The sequence below is a fragment of the Rhinatrema bivittatum genome, chromosome 1 (assembly GCF_901001135.1).
Source record: "Rhinatrema bivittatum chromosome 1, aRhiBiv1.1, whole genome shotgun sequence".
Taxonomy (NCBI): Eukaryota; Metazoa; Chordata; class Amphibia; order Gymnophiona; family Rhinatrematidae; genus Rhinatrema; species Rhinatrema bivittatum.
The window spans coordinates 101,342,487-101,359,363 of NC_042615.1; the positions used below are offsets into that span (position 1 = coordinate 101,342,487).

General features: G+C 40.6%; 1 protein-coding gene across 1 annotated transcript in view; it reads right to left on the reverse strand.

The window, feature by feature from the left end:
* Positions 1–16,877, reverse strand: part of AGA (aspartylglucosaminidase) — a 57,023-nt gene that overhangs the window by 14,182 nt on the left and 25,964 nt on the right. The window contains exons 4-7 of the mRNA XM_029580558.1: positions 15,623–15,735; positions 2,902–3,019; positions 2,726–2,801; positions 2,113–2,220 (exon numbers count right to left, since the gene is read on the reverse strand). Coding sequence (XP_029436418.1) covers positions 2,113–2,220; positions 2,726–2,801; positions 2,902–3,019; positions 15,623–15,735 — 415 coding nt within the window. The remainder of the gene's footprint in view (positions 1–2,112; positions 2,221–2,725; positions 2,802–2,901; positions 3,020–15,622; positions 15,736–16,877) is intronic.

Here is a 16,877-nt window from a genome sequence, read left to right on the forward strand (position 1 = left end):
TTAAATGCGCGGCAAAACGGTAGGGTAAAAAAGCGATAGTCGGGGCGCGCGTTACTGTATGGGAGGGAATAACTAATTCGATCGTTTACATCTAATATACATGCCGCGGACGGAAGGGGTTAACCGGTGATTTAAAGAGGCGGTAAGAGTAGGTTAAAGGGGATAGTGTATCGCGGGTTGGACTAACGCGGCCGAAAAGTGAGTAGAAAGTGGGTTAGGAGCAGGGTAACCGCGGGCACACTTTACTGTATTGACCTGACAGTGACCGGCAACAGTTACTCCAATATAAACCCAAAAAGGAAGAATCTAGATTGGTGTGCGTATTCCAGCAATCTACCGCGGTAGGAGTTATAATTTCTGCCATAAAAAAACATTGGCATGTTTTAACACTCCATGATGTATTTAAAGAATTTCCCTTATTTGCCACCACACGGGGTAAAGACATCAGAGACAAATTAGTGCATGCTCAACTAGAACACAGTGTTCCCCCAGGGGAAATCACAGGTCATCAGGTTTGCAGACATTGTAGTTGGTGTAAACAAGCTATTAAGGAGAAGGAATGGGTGGATCCCATCACCAACTATAGAGTTTGGAGAAAATCGAACACTGACTAACTCCAGTAATGTCATTTATGCAGTAATATGTCCCTGCCCAAAGACCTACATAGGACGCACCACTCGTCCAGGTTGAGTAAGGTTGGGGGAACATAAATCCCAGTTTAACACTGTCAAAATGATGGCACCAATGGTCCAACACTTGAAAGATACAGGACATGCAATTGCAGACATGTGGTGGACCATATTGGAACAAGTCAGTGTCTCCTCGCGTGATGGAGACTTAAGCATCAAATTGAATTATCGTGAAGCCTTTTGGATTTATACTTTGAACACTTCTCATCCAATAAGCATGAATGAAGAACTCAACTTGACTACAGTGATATAATTCCAGCGAACAGTTCAGCACAGAGCACAGTGTATTTATTCACTCTTGGAACAGTTTCATTGAAGGCATTCAAGATGAAGGGAAGCCAGAGTCGTGTCAATAGGTCCGACAATCTGTAGCGGTGAATTGACGAGTGAAGCCATAGGGGGCGTGTTTAACCGATCTGTCATGGAAGTTCTTTTAGAATGGAGACACTATGAGGCGGACATACCGATAAGCAAGGGTGATACACTGAAGACATGTTCAACAAATCTACGTCAGCGTATTGATGATTGGCTCACTCATGTTTTAGTGCCCAGGATTGGTGAATTTAACAAACCATGGTCACATATATAACAGGATTGGTTACATACTGGGTCAGATGACATTCATGGCGTAGGTTTGAATACGGGAGAGTCGGAGAGATTAAAATTGGGATACGTTTCTGAAAAATGACCAGTGTAGTTACAACCCATCTGTTGCAGTTTTGTTTTACAGAGATTAATTCCTCTGAAGAAAGACAGTCTGAAACATGTACATGTCGGGTTTTCCACAAAATATCTGGGATCAATAGAAGGATTTAAGGTATCCATACTTTGTACAATGTCTGATTTGAAAAAAGAAGGTAACATTTAAAAATTTTGAACAGCGTTAGAAACGATTAAAAAAGGTAACATCCTCAAAACTTCACACAAAAAATTTTACATCAAGAATGTTGCCTAATGATGTCACATACCATTATCGGGACTTTAAAATAAAAATTCATAACAATATACATAAAGTTTAAGAAAAAGATAATTAAAAATTAAAAATTCACAGTGATTGAACAGTATTGTTCCACATTTGATTAGTTAATGTTTATAGATCACTGTTAGGTGGTGTAGATATTCTTAAGTCTTTAGTTAGCCAGCTAAATTCTTGTGAAAACTGACCTCTATAAATCTGTGTCTATATCAATTAAAATCTGCAAAGGGGAATTGTTCAGCACTAAGAGAACAAAACTACAGGTCAAACATTATTAGGCTATACAGCAAACTTCTGTTATAAAGGCAACACACATTGGGCAAGGTTCAAAATTTAAATAAGAAAAGTGAGATACTGAAGATTTTCTTAATCCCATCTGATAGATCCCATAGGTATTTACATAACTAGCTGCATCCAAGTTTCAAAAGAACATCCAAAGTGTCATACCTGGGTAGAAAACGCATCATGATATCACCATTTCCTGTAGCCGCAGCACCCCCACCAAAGCTATCGACATAAGCTCCTGCTCCAGCTATTGGTGAGTCTCCTACACGACTAAACAAATGATTAATGTTGTAAAAAATTAAAAGTTAACATAGTAAATTATTTTGAGCCAAATTCATAGTAATACAGTGTAAACAGAATCAAACCCTAGATTCATTCAACAGTTAAAAGAAGTTGATAATTAGCTGTGTTCGGCAGAATCAGATTCCCTAAATCCATGTATGTATTTTCATGAAACAAATCTAGAGACAGCGATAAAGTTACTGCTGACATACTCTCTAGAAACAATGAATATCAAAATACAACTCTGAAGCTAGATTTCTGAAAAAAAAGTCTTCGTTCAGTAAATATACCAAGTATTTTCCCAGTACTTTAAAAAAATGTGCAATGGCTGTTCTTATTCCCCATATTATTCAGACAAGCTACATAAATCAATCTATGACAACATTACAAAGCAAGGATGCAAATATAAAATCATTTATAAATATGATTTTTAGAATTAACTCGGGAGTTTGGTTTTATTTGAAAGTGTAAATAGAGAAATCAAAGCACCTACCCATGTATTTTGTGTGTGGCACCATTGGTGGATGTTCCAGCAGCAATGTTTCCAGTTTTATCAATTACAATCATGCCTACAAATTTGAAACCAAAATTCAAATTGATTTAAAAGACAAGTATAAATTAAACACAAAACATTTCAGCAAGAAACAATTGCAAATAGTCCCCATTTACCAATTGTATCATGATTGTGAACATTTAGCATTTTCGGTAGGATATTCTGTTTTCCTTCTTTTAATCCTTTTGCCGGTCTGTATGGTCCACAGAAACTGGATGCATCTGGTATCACATTCTGCAATCAATATGCAATAGCCTTTAATACAGTGTTGCACATAAAGTGAAATAAAATCCACAATCAAGCAACAGCACATGGAACTTGAGAGGAAAACTGCCATAAATCACGAACAGTGGTATTTAATAATTATAAAGGCATCACTGGAAAGTGTGCATGAAAAATTAAAAGCTTACCAGAAGGCATTCTGAACCATGAGGAAGTGGATTTACTTAGCTGTAACGGGGATTCTTAGATGGTGGTTTTCCATTGTAGCTATTGGCCCTAAATTTTTTCTGACAAACTTAGCTGACCCTTCAGATCATTATAAGGCTGCCAACTAGGAGGTAGCTCAGATGTGTACATTTAGGACAAGCCGCTATACTAAGTGGGCATTTGCTGTGGTGGAGCTTTGGGTTTGAAATGTGTTACTTATTAAAGTGTGGGGCGAGTTAAATTACTTGAGGTTCATAAAGATAATAAAGGCACTTATTTTCATTGCAAACTTGAGGCAAAAGCTCTATTGGGGGGGGGATTAAGTTATATCTGGAATTTTTTTAGGAAGGGAAGTAGCCGGGAAGGTAATAAAGAGAGGATCATGAGAGAGTCTGGGTGGCTGCAGCAAGGATTTGTTTGTGTTTTTTGTTGGATTTTTATGTAATATAGTTCTCAGTTTGTATATTGTTTTAATGTATTTAGCTATATATGTGATATTGTACACTGCTTATGTGATATATAAATTTTTTAATTAAATAAATGGAATCCAGGATGAACTTTGACATCAAAGCTTCTAGAAGCTTTGAGCATGCAGCCTTGCCCATTCCCCGCATCCCGTTCAGGATCCCTCAAGTCCATGATAAAGCTAAGAGTTGGAGAAACCAACTGCAAGGGAACGTGGGAAGGTTCTATGAGAACAGACATCCTGCTGTGTTCAACTGTGAAGAAGTGCCATAGGTGCAACACATATAGTCTACTCTAAGCCATAAAATTCAACAATCTCAGCATGACTTGTTCTTATTTTCTCCACGCCGGCTATTAACGTTAAGCCTTTCTTGCAGAAAGGCTTTTGCCAAAGACATATTTAGAAAAATTCCTGTAACTCTAATTGAGGAGACAGGCCCAGGTTTGAATTGGGGTAATTGATAACAAAACTCATTAATTCTGCAGTAACATAGAAACATAGAAATGACGGCAGAAGAAGACCAAATGGCCCATCCAGTCTGCCCAGCAAGCTTCACACATTTTTTCTCTCATACTTATCTGTTTCTCTTAGCTCTTGGTTCTATTTCCCTTCCACCCCCACCTTTAATGTAGAGAGCAGTGATGGAGCTGCATCCAAGTGAAATATCTAGCTTGATTCGTTAGGGGTAGTAATAGCCGGCATGGAGAAAATAAGAACAAGTCATGCTGAGATTGTTGAATTTTATGGCTTAGAGTAGACTATATGTGTTGCACCTATGGCACTTCTTCACAGTTGAACACAGCAGGATGTCTGTTCTCATAGAACCTTCCCACGTTCCCTTGCAGTTGGTTTCTCCAACTCTTAGTACTCTGACATGTGCTCTTTTTCCTTCAACAAGTGCAGTCCTCAATGTCTATGCTTCTGAAACCAATGCCCACTGGCCTGCCTACCTCTTTTGAAAGCTTCTCTGTCCAGGAATGACGACTTGGGAAAATGGTCTCAAAGGGAGCAGTCAGACATTGTGGTCTGCCACCAGCCAAAGCACCCATCTATTATGAGGCATGATAAACCACACCTGGCTGTACAGGGGGGCATAATATAAGTCACAGCTGAGGCATGAAATGAAAAAGCAGCAGCAAATAAATGACTTGAAGGTTAAACAAAAAAACAGCCAGAGCTACCCTGGAGTACCAGAACTGGTGCACCACATGGCCGACAGAAAAAAAACAAAAAAAAAAACCAAAAAACCCAAATAAACCAACCCCCCCCAAAAAAAAAAACAAACAAACAAACAAACAAAAAAACTACCTAAGAACAAGATGAGGAAAAAAAAAAAACCTCACAGGCCCTGCAAGAACAACTCTTGTGGTTCCAGAAACTTTCACCACAGTAGCTAAGAGTAAGAGATAATCACAAAATTATTCATAGTAGTTAAATTACAAGCGAAATTGTGATAAATTGCAGGAGGACCTTGCGAGACTGGAAGATTGGGCATCCAAAAGGCAGATTAAATTTAATGTGGACAAGTGCAAGGTGGTTGCATATAGGGAAAAATAACCCTTGCTGTAGTTACACGATGTTAGGTTCCATATTAGGAGCTACCACCCAGGAAAAAGATCTAGGCATCATAGTGGAGAATACTTTAAAATCGTCGGCTCAGTGTGCTGCAGCAGTCAAAAAAGCAAATAGAATGTTAGGAATTATTAGGAAGGGAATGGTTAATAAAACAGAAAATGTCATAATGCCTCTGCATCACACCATGGTGAGACCGCACCTTGAGTACTGTGTACAATTCTGGTCACCGCATCTCAAAAAAGATATAGTTGCCCTGGAGAAGGTACAGAGAAGGACAACCAAAATGATAAAGGGGCTGGAACAGCTCCCCTATGAGGAAAGGCTAAAGAAGTTAGGACTGTTCAGCTTGGAGAAGAAGAGACGGCTGAGGGGGGATATGAAAGAGGTCTTTAAAATCATGACAGGTCTAGAACGGGTAGATTTGAATCGGTTATTTACTCTTTCGGATAATAGAAGGACTAGGGGGAACTCCATGAAGCTAGCAAGTAGCACATTTAAAACTAAACATTTTTCACTCAATGCACAATTAAGCTCTGGAATTTGTTGCCAGAGGATGTGGTTTGTGCAGTTAGTGTAACTGGATTTAAAAAAGGTTTGGATAAGTTCTTGGAGGAGAAGCCTATTAACTGCTACTAATCAAATTGACATAGGGATTAGCTTCTGTTATTAATGGCATCAGTAGCATGGGATCTACTTAGTGTCTGGGTACTTGCCAAGAACTTGTAGCCTGGATTGGCCACTGTTGGAAACAGGATACTGGGCTTGATGGACCCTTGGTCTGACCCAGTATGGCAATTTCTTATGTTATGTTCTTAACCTACAAGCTTTGCGGAAAAGATAAGGCTTGGGGCCCTAAGTGGGTTGCAGAAGAGTGATCAGGGTTGCATATGCCCATTGTGGCATGTTCAAAGCTTCTAAAAGCTTTGATGTCAAAGTTCTCTCCAGGTTCCATCTGATGTCACCTATGTATGAGGACAGTCATCATACTTGTCCTCTGAGAAAGCATGTTTGCTTACCTGTAAACAGGGTTCTCCATAGATAGTAGGATGAGTTAGTCATGAGTCATCCAAAGGCACTGATATGAAACCAGCTCAGAAAGCTCAGTAAAACCTTCACTGAGCATGCAGGGAATGTCCCACACCTCGTGAGACCCTTATTCTTTTTCAGAGCTTAAAACTTTAGCGAGACTGTTCACTCTCCTGAGAGGTAGACAGGATACAAGAATGACTAATTCATCCTGCTACCAACTAAGAACTCTGTTTACAGGTAAACAAACTTGCTTTCTCTGTCGACAAGCAGTTATGAAATTAGCCATTACACAAGAGAAATCCCAAGCTGAGGTATATACAGTAGAATCACTTATATAAAAGACAACTCTGTCCTTCCAGATGTAGCGTGGTCTACTGCGTAAACAGGCTACATAGAACTGTTTGCCCAAAGTTACTGTCTCATCAGGACATGCTGTCCAGAAAATAATGGAAAGTGAAGTTATGAACATACAATCAACTAACAGTTTTGTAATTTTTTTCAATAGAAAATGGCCCTTAGATGAGCCACTGAAGTTTGCATGCATCTTGCTTGATAAGCCTCAGAGAGTCTTTAATCTGTAAACCAGCCAGCACATAACAGTGCACTATACAGTCCACTAGCAAATTTAGTCCTGGGGGAATTCTGCACTACTGCAGAATTTACTTCCCACACAGAATTTAGTTTTTGTGCAGAATTTCAGAGAAAGGCCCCACGGGCCAAGAGCAAGGAGAGTCCGTCCCATTTGCGGCAAAGATCAGATCCAGGGCAGCAGATGGCCGCGTGCGGAATCCAACCTGCTCATGCCGAAGATCAGATCAGAGGATCAGCTGGCCACAAATGGCGTGACGAAGATCAGCAGGCCCAGCAGCAGAGAAGGTCCAGCATAAGAGGCAAGAAAGCTCATGAGCCTGTGTGAGAGGCAGTGTGCTTGTGAAGGTGCCTGTGTGTGAGCATGAGAGAGAGTCTGGATCCTGTATGAGTGAGTGAGAGATTATGTGTGTATGAGAGGGGGAGCCTATATGAGGGTATGTGTGTGAAACAGAGAGAGGATGCCTGTGTGAGGGGGTGTAAGTGCAGGAGAGAGGAGCCTGGGTGATGGAATGTTTGTGTGTGCGAGAGAGAGAAGGAGCTTTGTGAAGGGGTGTGTGTAAGTGAGAGAGAGAACATGTGTGAAGAGAGGGAGCCTGTATAAGGGTTTGTGAGAGAGTTATAGAGGAATCCTATGTGAGAGGGTGTGGATATGTGTTTGTGTGTGCATGTATGTGTGTGTGTCAGATAGAGGGAGCTTGTGAGGGCCTGAATGAGAAAGGGGACAAATTGTGGGAATGGAGGACTACAGGGGTGGAAATAGAATGGAAGGACTTGAGCATGGAGGAGCAGGGAAGAAATAGTGGAGAACTGATTTTGGGGTCTAAAAGGGCAGAGTGAGAGAGATCTGGCCAGGGGAGTAGGGGGAATTCTGCTCACAATATTTAAAACTCTGCATTTTTGAGTAATAACTTTTCTGTAATGCATTTTAAATTAATTATTTAAAGACTGATATGTATTGTGTTATTTTAACTAATCTAAAATATGCAGAATTTCACTGAATTTTAAATTCTTGTGCGCATAATTTTAAATGTTTTTGCACAGACTTCCAGGAGTACCAACTGGACAGAATTAGTTTGGTAACAATTCTTCCCAATTTACTGGGAACAAAGGAGAAGCTTAATGGTGAAGTTGAGTCCTCTTTAGGCAAAATGCCAGGGCTCTCATAGTCCAAGGAGTGAAGAGCCTGTTTTCCTTTGTGCATATAAGGTCTTGGAAAGAACATGTGTGGCACAATATATTGATTAATGTGGAATGCAGACATCACTTGGGGATGAGTTTGCAGAGCCATCCTATTATGAAAAATACTCTAGGTATGGTGAGAACATGCAACCAAAATCTGTAATTCAGTTACTCTTTGTGCCAAAAAGTGACAGCCATGAATAACAAACTTTTTCCAGGCATGAAACAGCAAATTTAGCGGCTAAAGAGGTTTGAAAAAAAGTTTCATAAGTTGAGCTAATTACATTGAGATCCCAAGGCACCAGAGAGTTACTAACTGGAGGTTTGGAATGCCACGGCCCTTTCATAAACTTGGACACCAAAGATCTTAGCCCCTTTCATCTGCTGCTGATATACCACTATGGCACGGAGATGAATTTAACTGAAGAAGTGCTAAGATCTGAGAATGAGAGGCAGAACAGATATTGAAGCAAGACCCTTGGGCCATTGGAGAAGGGATTTAGCTGGCTGGTCCTGCACCATGAGGATAACCTCTTCTATTTGAAAATTTAGGACCTTCTGGTCAAAGCTTTTCAAGTGAAAATTAGAACATTCTCCACCTCTTTGGGGAGGAACAAAGACAACTACTGTATGCTCAAAATGCATGCCATGAGGGCCAGTGACAGCAGGTTTGGATGGCAAAGTCTGACTTCTAAGTGATGAGAGTTGGAGATGTTCCCAATGGAACTAGAGATTGAACTAACAGATGGACTAGATACTTCAGAACTGTCCTCCAAGCCATAATTTTCTCTAAGATAGTCTATCTTGCTAGGTCTCCCTTCCTCCTCCATTAAACCTCTTCAGATGCTCCAAAACGTGACAACCAGAATCCTGACAAACACTAGAAGAAGAGACCACATCTCTCCCATCCTTAAAGATTTGTACTGGCTGCCAATACATTTCAGAATTCTTCACAAGTCCATCACCATCATCCATAAATCCATCCATAACCAAGCCCCCCTTAATCTTCAAATCCTGCTCAGACTGCATACCTCTTCCAGACCCATCAGAGAAGCCTACAAAGGATCACTGCATGTCCCCCAAACCAAATCTACTCATCATCGAGCATTCAGAGACCGGGCCTTCTCTACAGCAGGACCATCTATTTGGAATTCCATCCCCCCGGATCTCAGACAGGAACCATGCTTACTAACTTTTAGAAAAAGGCTTAAGACTTGGTTGTTTAAACAAGCTTTTCCCGAATCTAACTGAAGCACCGCAACAACTATTGAGAGTCTTTCAGCACAATGTAAATAATTGATCATCCTACTGTTAAATTACTCTAGCTTGGTTTTCCTCTTCCCCCAGTTTCAGCTCCCTTGTTTTATTGTAACTTTCTTGCTCCTCTTCACTTGTTAATTGTTCAAGGTTTCCTACAGCCCCCGTTAACTGTAAACCAGCATGATGTGATTGTATCATGAATGCCGGTATAGAAAAGCTCTAAATAAATAAAATAAATAAATAAATATGGATATGACACGTGCCATGGCCAGACTGCAGCTACAAGGATTATTCTCTCCTTGTCCCAAGGACAAGTGGAGCATCTTTCTACTTTGTGCATACCCGCCAAGACTTCTGGATAGTCTTGGTGGGTATGCACAAAGTAGAAAGATGCTCCACTCTAGCTCAAAAGTGTCGGGAGCTGATCTGTAGCTACTCAGATGCAAGGAGCAGAACTTCAAACTTTTGTCTTCTGAGACAAACAGGGTAATCACCGGCTCCCCCCAAAGACTGAACAAGTCATCACATCTTACTGATCCAGGGAACACCCATGTCAGGCCAGGACCAGCTTGTTTACCCACCACAGCAGACAGTGATTGCAAGGTGGATTGATGTTCTTTAATCAGAGCCACCATTTCTTTTTATTTTATTTAAAAGTCTTATATACCACTTCCTACAGTAAGTATTGCTTGGAGCGGCTTACAGCAAGTCATTTAAATTAAAAGAAAGAATCAAATACAATTTTATATCACAACTGTTAAAACAAAACATTTCTCTTGAACTCTGCTACCAAATAACTTGTTCCCTGTTTAGAACACATCCACAAGGTGATTGAAATATCTTCCCAGAGGCCACTCACTCGCAATCACGAGCTGCTATAGAGGCAGCCATATTTTCCAGCCACAGTATCAAAAGCTTCTTAAGTGGAACAGATAAAGTGCTTCTCATATTCCTCCATGTCCTCCACAACTCAGCAAAAGTCTACCTGCTCTGGGTCTTTCAAAGGCTTTAGCTTTTTCACATATGCACATACTGCAGCATGTACAGCTGGTGAGTTACAATCCAGGTACTCAGCATGGACCCCTGGAAGATCTTTTTGACCCAAATACATCAACACCATTGGATGCTTCCCAGGAGATGTGCCAAAGTGGTCATGAGTGAGCTTAGAGCATTTCAGTGCTGACTCCACCACTACCAAATGATGTGAACCTGGGAATTATCTATCTTAAGGATCTACCTTAAGGATCTTGTGAACCAGGATAGAACAGAATCTACTGGCAATTGAAGAAACTGAAGACCATAAATATCCATCCTTGGGTTCTTCTTCTTCCTGACACTGATCCGTAGCCTCTTTGCCAGCTTATCCAAGAAATTTGGAGTAGCAGAAATCCTCCAGAAGACGTATGCTTCGGTAAGTCTGGAAGGCAGTCTGAAAGAATTCACTTAGAATCTTCCTTCTCTTCCAACCACAGGGAAACACTAAGCCACAGCTCCAAAGATGAGAGTGACTGAGGAGGAGATTTCTGCTGTTTTGATAGGGAAATGTCTGGTAAAAATTCAGAATGAACACAATCCACTCCATCTTCTGAATAATGAGGGGCCTTCCTTGGATAAGGAAAATCAACCATCTTATCGTGAGGGCTTACTCCCAACTCCAAAAGCTCTTCAGAAGAGAAGGACACCAGGTGTAGGACTTTGAACCACCCTATTATGTGGAAATATTTCCTCCATTTTGGATAGAAGAGATTTCAAATTCCCTCTCTGGTCTTCAGGGCTTAAGATGGCAAAGAAATTCTTCACCAATCGCTGACAGCTGAGTCTCCATAGGCTGAGGGACCATTTATGCTCGAGGAGGAGGAGAAAAATCCTGTTCAGAAACCCACATTGGTTATCACCATAAAGGGCCATCTACATAGCCTATTTTGTAGATGTTGTCTCTGCTGCGATAGCTGCTGGCTCAGAGGTCTTATACCAAACATATAAGCACGGATCAAAGAAGTAAGAATCACTACATTAATGCTGCTGTAAGCTTAAAAGCATCTTCATTAATTTAATAATATAAAGCCATAAGGAGGCTTTAATAATTTCAGTTTTTGCATATCTACTACAGATAAAAAAATAATACAAAATCAGAATATTAAAGAAAAATCATGTGCTGCGTCACTAAATAACACGTTGTAAAAGAAAGCCTCCAGTCAATTATAAAATTACAGATTTGATGCAATTAGTTCTCTACAATTTTCACTAGCTATGACCTTATGGGAGTTTAAACAGAGCAAAACGAATTTCACAACATCATTGGACTCATGGCTACAGTAATCCCTAATTTCCGCTTGGATTCCTTTTCCAGTCTACTTACAACAGGATAAATTTCCCATTTCTCTTATATCATTACTGACATGTTATATTAACTACAGTACAGTCCTCCATTTCAACAAATGAACTTGACATGCATTCCAGTGTATTTAAAATATACTTGTTAACCACTGGTTACACAGAGACTGGAGTGGAAGTCCATTGACAGCATCAGCTGCACTTCCTGCCATGCTCTAAACTCAGCAGCAGAACTCCTGTGTTTATGCACCAAAGGGCTCTACTCTGACTGATGGAACCTTGGCATGCTGCACTGAGTGAGTTGACTGAGCAACAGAATTTGTGCTCCATCCCCAAGGACACGAATGCCAGGTACAGAAAAAACAGATGACTTTGTGCCATGGGACTCTTCTGTGCCATGAATGAAGATGGGACCATCTCCCACCTCAGCATCGAGGAGGGGTCTACTCCAGTGGAGCCATGCACCACCATCATCTATCTTCCCTTTGGCTCAGAAGGAAACAGTTCTAAAGGGGGTCTCATGTTGCTCGGGTACTCTTCTTGGCACTTTGCTCGGTGCCACGGGTTTCCACATCTCTTTCAACTCCTGAGCTAAAGTAGATCCAGAACTGGATCCACTGTGAACACTGTGCATGTGAGGAAGAGTTGTTCCATTCTTATGGGATTGAAATGGGGAATCCTGCTTGACTCCCTGCACTGAGTCCCCAACAATACCTCACTCCTAGAGGAAGAGTGGCTCATCAGCCCAGTTTTGCAACAAAGCTCAGGGAATATTACCATTTCTTGGGGCTTCCATCTTCCAGGCACAGTGCCGCTACGCCCTGGAGGACATCTGACCACAACTGTAACAGTTGGAGAAGCCCAGGCAGTGGTAGTAAACAGCATGAGTATCTGTGATGGACATTCAATGTCCACACATACAAGCCATGGAGCTGCTGACCACCAGCTTCTTGGCCTTGGATTTTTCCAACATCATCTTTTTTTTATTTGTAGAACTTAAAAGTTCTATTTGAAAGGATGCCGAGGCAGCAGCAAAAGAAATGAATAAACGACAGAGGGCACAAAGCCTCTAAACATTGAAAAAAATGAGAGAGAGAGAGAGAGAGAGACAGAGACACACACACACACACACCTGTGTGGTAGCTTGGAATAAAGAAAGACTGGGGGGGGCTAACACGACAGGTTGCGTATGCAGGAAACTTCTGCTCATGCTCAGTAAAGTCCTTACTAAGCTCCAAATGCTGGGTCAGTGTCAGTTGCAAAAAACAAGAATGAGGGCATTTTCTATCACTGTGCCAAAGATATGGAATGACTTACCAATGGGAATTAGGGTAGAATTGAGTTATTTAAGATTTAGGAAACTGCTGAAAGTAAAACTATTTCGTAGTGCTTTTGAAAGGGATGAACTAGATATGTAATTTATTTTATTTATTTATTTGTGTTTTTTCTTGACCGACCAGAGATATCATGCCGGTTTACATGTAACAGGGGTATAAAACAAAGCAGGAAGAGAACAGTTACAAAAAACAGGTTAACAGAGACCTGGGAAGTGCAGAGTCAGTTGCACGTGGGAGCGATAGCTTAAGGCTAGAAATCGGAAAAGCAAAATTATGTACATAAATATTCCCAACATTATAAAGAGACAGGAGGGCAAATGTCTCATATCTTGTACAAAGTGTGGACAGGTTAACAGGGCTAGAAAATTACTCGGAGAGCCACACCGGATGTGTAGACAAGGTTGTATATACGGGCAAACTTATCATGGTTACTCTGGGGGAGTAGGGAAGGTCGAAAGCGGGGTTTAGATTGTGGGGATATCGCGTAGAGGATTTAAGGGTAGGCTTGTTTAAAGAGCCATGTTTTGAGTTTTGATTTAAACTTATGTGCACACTGCTCTAGTCTGAGTTCGGGTGGCAAGGTGTTCCAGGCATAAGGGCCGGCAATTGAAAAGGCCCGCTCTTTTGTAGATTTGAGGTGAATATGTTTCGGGGGGAGGGTGTGGAGGATACCTTTGAGAGAGGATCTCGTATGTCTGGTTGGGGTAAGGAGGCGGATAGTATCTTTCATCCAGAGCATGTTTTCGTTGTGGAGCGATTTGTGCATTAAAGTGAGAGTCTTGTAAGTTATGCATTGTTGAATGGGGAGCCAGTGCAGGTCTTTGAGTACAGGGGTGATATGGTCATATTTGCGGGAATTTGAGAGAATTTTCACCGCTGTGTTTTGTAAGAGTTGTAGGGGTTTAATTGTGGCTTTCGGTAGACCAAGAAGGAGGGAATTACAGTAGTCTATTTTGGACATGACCGTGGCTTGCAGGACAGTATGGAGGTCGCCGAGGTGGAGGAGGGGTCTGAGTTTTTTTTAACATGTTGAGTTTAAAGAAACACTTTCATGGTGGCGCCAATGAATTTTTGTAGGTTGAGGTGCCTGCTTAAGGCAAAAGTTATGCTAGTTTTAATTTTTAATGTTTTAATTGTGTTTGTATTGTTTAATTTGTGTATGTTCTATTGTAATCTGCATTAGAATATTTAGATTATATGGAATATAAATGATTTTTAAATAAATAAATAAAATAAGATGATGCCACCCACATGTAATGGCTAATTCATACCTGCTTATCAAGAAACACTTTTTTCAACAAAAATACAGCACGTAATAATGTTTTTAAAAAGTGGCAATCCCAGCAGTCATCCCAGGCAAAATAATTTGTCTTGTAAAATCTTAAGGTCATTTATTGTATAATGGAAAATGTTTGTCTTATACCAAACATATAAGCACAGAACATACGAAATTGCCATGCTGGGTCAGACCAAGGGTCCATCAAGCCCAGCATCCTGTTTCCAACAGAAGCCAAACCAGGCCACAAGAACCTGGCAAGAGGTACTACATTAATGCTGCTGTAAGCTTAAAAGCATCTTCATTAATTTAATAACATAAAGCCATAAGGAGGCTTTAGTAATTTCAGTTTTTGCATATCTACTACAGATAAAAATATTACAAAATCAGAATATTAAAGAAGAATCATGTGCTGCGTCAATTATAAAATTACAGATTTGATGCAGTTAGTCCTCTACAATTTTCACTAACTATGACCTTATGGGAGTTTAAACGGATGAAAATGAATTTCACAAGAGCATTGGACTCATGGCTACGGTAATCCCTCATTTCCGCTTGGATTCCTTTTCCAGTCTGCTTACAACAGGATAAATTTCCCATTTCTCATATCATTACTGGCATACGGTTATATTAACTACAGTACAGTCCTCCATTAACTTTTCAGCAAATGAACTTGACATGCATTCCAGTGTATTTAAAATATACTTGTTAATCACTGGTTAGCCAGAGACTGGAGGGGAAGTCAGCAAATTAAGGAGTAAAGGTGGCAAATTCAGCTATGGGGGGGGGGGGGGGGGTGAATGGCTGGAAGTAATTTCCTGGCTTACCGGCATTGGGTTGACTAGGGAGGGGAATGGGGTCTGGAGAGTAGAGGGTGGTTTATTAGCAGAATGGGGGACTGACTGGTCAGCTGATGGGATGAGGGAGGAGACAGGAAGGGAATGCCTAAATGGGGGCCAAGACCAGATGGGAGATGAGGGTTGACAGAGAGAGAGACCACAAGAGAGACTGGTGGGGGCTCGGGTGAAAGAAAGCAAGCAGTGGAGATGAGGAGGAGATGGTTTAGAAAATTGGACTTTATTTTTTTGGGGGTGCCCTCCTTCTCCCCTACCCCGCCCCCCACAGCTCTCTATTATGAATTCTGGCTTTCTGGCTCTTGAAAGTGAAAGGTTGGCCAGCCCTGAGCAATTTGATCAACTACAGCTTTGATTCCTTCAGGCTTTCAAAACTACAAATTGACTGACTCTATTCTTTACCCTTTGCTTCATAAAATAATTCTGGTAGAATTTCAGACATGAACTGCACTTTCCTATAGTACATTAATTTTTTTTTTAAAAAGCTGATATAGACCATAAACATACCTTCCAGAAATTTGGCTGACAGTTGTGATTTAGCCATGTTAAATGTATTGAAAGCGACTTGGTGGTGGTTAAATCTTCACTTCGAAATCCCATATTCTGTGCAAATATGGATGCTACAGAGAAAGACAAATCCCCAAAATCTTAAAAGCAGTAGAAGTACAAAATGTAATTCACAGTTGACAAACTTAAGGTTCCGACATTTTGCTCCGATTTCTAACTCATTCCTGTGATATTAGAGTTCAAAGTGTTTGAAAACTTTTAATTAGAAGTTCAACTACTATGAATCTAAATATATCCAAGAGCTGCACATTTTACTTCACTTCTCCAGGTCAGCACAGAAGGTCATGTATATCACATAATAACAGATGGTTATGATCGTCAGGACCACTGAAAATGGGAAAAAATATCAAAGTCCTCAAAAATATAAACAAGGAAAAATGAATCCAAAACAATTGATTACATGTTCATAAAACGTCACTTGGATTTACTAAAACACATAGCATTCATGCAATTTCTGAAATCACTATACAATTTCAGTAGTTCAGAAATACAAATATAGTCCATGGCCTCTATCCAAGGTGGCTTAGTGCGGTTCTATTTCTGTTTTCTCTTGAGGATGAGGATACCCTGGAAAAGGAACCCTAGGCAGGTATTTTCTAGACATAGTCACTGAGGCTTACTAGGTAACCATACCCATGAGAAAGATGGAGACGGTTGGGGGGGGGGGGGGGGGGGGGGGCAGAGATTTCCAAGGATCTATTCCTAGCAAATATCATGTGATTATGCCTCAGTAAACGGTCCTGTGATGGAGACCATAATTCTATATGCTCTAATCAAGGTAATTACCTTGAGGAAGATTGCTGAAATCTATGGTATCAAGTCACTAAAGTCTTCTAAAATGACTTCAGTGTACATGCAAAATAGCAGGCCTAGTTACCATTTAGCATGGATGAAAACCTATGCTAAAGTGAATATATATACATGCAATGTTAAAAAATTAACATGCAGAAGGATGCAAAACACTCAAATAGGGTATTGACCATGCATTCTCATTACCCTATTCACTGATTTATGAATTTACCAAGGTCATTCAATCCCAGTAAATTTAGCTCTTGCTGGAAGCTGGTGTTAAATATTAGTGTGCTGATGATGGTGCTCAAATTTTGCTACAAGACAGCCTGGGTCATGTGATCAGGGACCTGGGGGAGTCTTCTCGTAATTTTCTTGAATGCATGTCATTTTTCATCAGGGTTTA